Source organism: Ceratosolen solmsi, unplaced genomic scaffold (assembly GCF_000503995.2).
Source record: "Ceratosolen solmsi marchali unplaced genomic scaffold, CerSol_1.0 scaffold13, whole genome shotgun sequence".
Classification (NCBI taxonomy): domain Eukaryota; kingdom Metazoa; phylum Arthropoda; class Insecta; order Hymenoptera; family Agaonidae; genus Ceratosolen; species Ceratosolen solmsi.
The window spans coordinates 8509043-8514490 of NW_011948418.1; the positions used below are offsets into that span (position 1 = coordinate 8509043).

General features: G+C 33.7%; 1 protein-coding gene across 1 annotated transcript in view; it reads left to right on the forward strand.

The window, feature by feature from the left end:
* Positions 1 to 1740, forward strand: part of LOC105360438 (anoctamin-4) — a 25206-nt gene extending 23466 nt beyond the window's left edge. Inside the window, exons 12-13 of the mRNA XM_011497333.1 lie at positions 533 to 826; positions 915 to 1740. Of these exons, the coding sequence (XP_011495635.1) occupies positions 533 to 826; positions 915 to 1247 (627 nt within the window). The 3' untranslated portion in view covers positions 1248 to 1740. The remainder of the gene's footprint in view (positions 1 to 532; positions 827 to 914) is intronic.
* The last annotated feature ends 3708 nt before the right edge of the window (positions 1741 to 5448 follow it).

Genomic DNA, 5448 nt, shown 5'->3' on the forward strand with positions numbered 1-5448 from the left:
CACTCTTTCTCACATATTTGAATCGCGTGTTAAAATAAAGCATCGCGTGATACATGAAGGGTCGAAAGTAAGTACGCGGAAGTTATTGTCCCTCGGTCATGTAACCGTAAGATATTTTTTCCGCTGCGATGTAAATGGCGTTATTTCCTGCTTCGGAGTACTTGTTGTGGCCGAAATCAACGTTCCTTTCTTTCTTTCTTTCTTTCTTTCTTTCTTCCTTTATCTTTTCATTCTATTTATATAATATACTATATAGATTAAAGGACTAATTCGAATAAACGATGGTTAATTTGGAGTTTTTGTTGATTATTATAATGAAGCATCACATATTTTATTAATGTAATTGCGCGTATTTGTAGGACAATCACAAACAAGACTCCAATAATCACAATAAAGTGTCAACTTTATCTACCGTTGTCTTCATGTGTGCAGCACACTGCCAATCCCAACAATAGTACTCTGCATGCTCGCAATTTTCCTCTCTTTCGCCAAAAAATCATCGTTACAATGAGTTGTAAAATTTCATTTTCAGGCATTTGTCATCGCCTACACCTCGGACTTCATACCTCGCAGTGTATACGCATTCGTATATTCGCCAACGGACGACCTGGTGGGCTACATCGACAGTTCCCTCTCCGAGTTCAACACGTCACACTACACGGCGGATATGCGCAACGAGGAGGAGCAGTACAAGGCCCCGCCAACGTGTCAATATCGTGGCTATAGGAACGGGCCCGATCACAAGGACGACCCTTATGGACTCAGTCCCCAGTACTGGCACGTCTTCGCCGCCAGACTTGCTTTCGTCGTTGTCTTCGAGCACGTCGTCAGTATATAATTATATTCGATTCGTCATTATCGGCTTTGCATCTCCCGACCTTGGCTAGCTTAACGAAAATTGTGTTGTGCTGCAGGTGTTCGCGCTCACGGGTATAATGAGCTATGTGATACCAGAGACGCCACGCTCGGTAGCTACGCAGCTGCAACGCGAGCGTCTCCTTGCCCAGGAGGCAAAGTACGAGAAGGGAGTGGGTGGCCGCGAGGAGGAGGACGAGGTGCTCTCGGTGTTGCGCGAGGCCGGTATCGGTGGATGTCGAGCTACGGGGCCACGGGCCAGCTGGGCCCGACGTTTCAGCAAGCTGAGTGACGGCCTGGATGCTCACGTCGAGGTACCGCCGCCCCGCCATCAGCGCCACAATCTCAACAACAAACCCGCCGACGGGTCGACCGTCTGGGAAGTGACCTGAGGTTCCCTCATTCGCAACACCCGCGTCCCGCCTCTTCCCCCCTGAACATTATCCGGAAAGCGCGAGCCTTTTGCGGCTCGTTTCCTCTCCTTACCTGTACATACCCACGAGCGCCGAACTTCGCAAGGCCGTTTTATCAAGTGCTAACATTCGCCGATTATTTCGATTAAGCGCTTGAGCGAAGCTGTGATTACGTCAATTTCGAGGCAAAAGGAAGACTACAGTGATGGGAAACGTACTATTGATAGACGATAAATGTATAGAAGCTGTATTATCGATGTAATTTAGTGTTGCTCGGCAGGTTTTTGTCCGGACGGCAACGATCGAACTCGAAACAACCTAATGTCCTAATGAACTTTGGAAAGAGCAATGTATCTGACGATTATGGGGCTCTATAAATTTCCATTCCCAAACGTTGAAAAATTTTGTATATGCAGTTGATTGTCCACCGCGCTACTTGGATTAAACTATTAACGTTATTGATTGAGAAGTAAATTTATTATAAAATATCTATAATCGTCTATTAATGAGCATTTTATTATTGTTACTGCCACGAGCTATTTACATTCTTAGATCCATTCTTATTAATTTCACTTCTTATAACGAGCATTCTATTATAATGAAAAATATTAAATGGATAATGCTACGATTTTTCTATTTTTGCACGCACTGAAACCATTAAAGACCAAATACTTCTATAACCAGTCCCGAAATACCTCCTTTAATCAATTTATTATTATTATTATTATTATTATTCCTTATCTAATAAAAAATTATTATTATTACTTTTTATTAGGATACGCGTTATCTGTTAAGCTTTAGTTACTTCATATTTTTCAAATTCAAAATCGAATGCTTCATTTCATAATGTAAAAAATAATCGATGCATTTATGAAATTTTTGTTTCGATTAGAAATAATTGCGTATAAATAGTATATGGATAAACTATCAAAAATTATTACAATTCTATTTCAATAAAATCAGTTCGCATTAAGAATATCGACTTGGGGTAAAGAAGCAATTATTAAATAAATTATTAACTAATTCCGTGGTAACGCTAATGAGAAATCTAAACAGTATTCTGGGCATTCAACATATTGGAAATCCTACATATTTATTTACATAGTTTCGAAGAAAAAAAATGTCTAAATATATATATATATATATATATATATATGTATATCAGCTAATCATCCATGACAATATTATAATTTACATTTAGTAGTAAAGTATCGGTTTCAACTCGTAATATATGCAATTCATTATCTTGTAAACAAAATTCTCTAAATCACTTCGTCGTTCGAGTAAAATCTCGATTTACCTTTATTCAGAAGATATTCTTATATCAAAACTTAATTATTAATCCGTATATATATATATATATATATATATATATACGGCACAAATAATAAGAAAGTAATTGATCAATACATGTTTTTCTCCTTCTCCTCAATTTTTCGCCACATCTAAGCTTAACTTAAGAGAAAGTTATTAATATTCTTTTTTATAATTAAAAATATAGTAGAATATTCTTTATTAAGTAAATTATGTATTTTATTCATTACTAAATTTTCAATTCTAATTTCTTAATACATTAATTGTATTTTTTTTTTTTGTATTGCTCAGATAAAAACAATTATGTAATTAAATAACGTTTGTATACTATATCGATCCTCATAATTTTATATATTATGCTTATGATTTTTTTCTCTTATGATTTTGTTTCTCTTTTATATAAACGTTGTAATGTATATTTTCTAATACGAAATTTCATTTTCTGAATTACATTGACTTCTGAATGTTATAAGATTTAGTAAATGTATTTATATCATAAATTCATATTACATTAATTAATAAAATATACTTATTTTTGTCATCACGATATATCGAAATTATTTTTTATACATTACTATTATCATAATTTAAAATAATCACTGAACACCATTAAAAATATATCAGGAATGCTTTTAATAACTGAAAATAAATTATTGTCATAAAGATTGAATATTTTGACAATTTAAAAGTTGCTTTTTAAACGTGAATTTTATATAGGATATAATATTATAAACATTTATAAATAAAATTTTCATTTATACTTTTAATTAACATTTTTACAAATTTTTACGATCCTTACGAAATTCATTTTGAGACATATAATTTTGTAGTAATAAAATCTCTTGGCTATACAATTTCTGTTTTTCTTTATGTTTTTGGTAATTGATGCATTAGTTATTTAACAGATCATGAATATAGTATCGAATGGAATTATTAATAATTTGGCAAAAGTTGTTATTATTCAAATGAAGTTGATAATTGTACAGTCAAAGTAAATTCATTATCTGTACTTGATTAAATTTTTTTTTTTTTTTTTTTTTTACTATGGACAATATATTTAGTAGTTGTAAAGTAGAATAATGTTTCACGTGTGCGATATACAGGATTTGTAAAATTAATAAATGCTCGAGTACTACACAATATACTCTTTATTATTTTACATATCTCAATATTTCATTTCTTTGCTATCGACAAAACATATTTATAACAATATACATGTACATAATTTCTTCATCGCTGCATCATCGATTTCCACTCGTAAAGTGTGCGTTATATGGCGGCGATGAAAAATAATAAAGTGAACTCTATAAAGAAGTGAGTTCGCAATCTTGCAAATGCTCGATGATCCTAACGAAGCATGCCGCATTCGCAATAACTAGCGGCAAACGATAAAAAAAATGTTATATTCAATAGTAACCGTGATGGCGATTTGTCGCGACGGAGTACCGTCATGCGTAACGTTAATAGAAAATATAGTTACTATTAATTATAAAACATTAATTGTAAAAATAAATGAACAATGCTGATGACGTTTATGACAACGATGATAAACTTTCGTAACGTTTCATTTCTAAAACCTGTTCTTATCGTTTCTATTTGCGACTCCTTTTTTCTGCACCTTCTTATAATTCTAGAACGTCTAATTACATACACATACTATCATTGGTTACAGTAGAACAATTTCCTTTTTTCTGACATACCATTTAATTAGATGCGTTAGTACCAATTATGCATCCATATATATATATATATATATATATATATATATATACAGACACTTTATATAAATGTATATAGATTTATATACGCATATATTTATTTATTTATGTGCGTAATGTAAAATCGTTCTACTGTATCAACCTTTAATAACGATTAGTCATTAATAGTGTATCACAGTTCGGTTTGGAAAATAAAAATTATATCGAAATATTAGGTTAGATTACAATGGTGGTGGTAAGGTAATTAATTAGTGGACCAGCCATGGAGAGACGGAGTCAAGACCTACTACAAAATTGCCGCTCAACAACGGATTAGACGTTATTACAGGTTCGGTGAAGCTAACTTGAAAGCACAAAGCGTCAATTAACCGATACGCATGTGCGTAGCTCGTTATTTCATGTGCATTTTCGTTCGCCTTCCTCATTGCATTCGTATATAAGAAAGCAACTTTGAGAACCGCACGAATACTGTGTCCTTAATCTGAAATATTGTTTATACCATGAAAATTAGATTTTCCGCATACGTATCTGATACGCCGTAAATGATAATGATAGTGAAATTTAATGATTATAATGACATCACAAGTCTGTTAAAAGTTGCTCGGGTGCTCATGCTTTTAATGATTAGAGTGAAAAATATGAGTCTTTTGACGTTGCTATAATTGATTCGACCTTGCTCCTTATTTCTCTCTTGTTATCTCTCTCTCTCTCTCTCTCTCTCTCTCTCTCTCTCTCTCTCTATTACACACGCTCACACACATACGTACAAACGTGTACTCTCGCGTATCTACACTTTCTTATAGATAATCACACTTCTCACAATTGTCTACAATTTTACATTTGTCTGATATTCTCGTTTATTCCCTCGTCATTCCATCGCGTACCGATAAGCTACAGCCGATGGGATGTAGCAACATCTTTATCGCGTATCAGTACCCCTAGACAAGTACTTTCTTACTTATAAAAAATGTATCTAAAAATATACTGTACACGTTAAAATAACCTGTACATGCTTTAAACTAAATGAAAATGAAATTAAAAGAGGAGGTTAAGAGAGAAAGTAAAGAAGAATAAGGCAGGCAGAGGGCAAAGTAGTATTGTGGGTCTGTATTGTTATCCTCGGTGCGGCCGATGCTACGTGTCACACG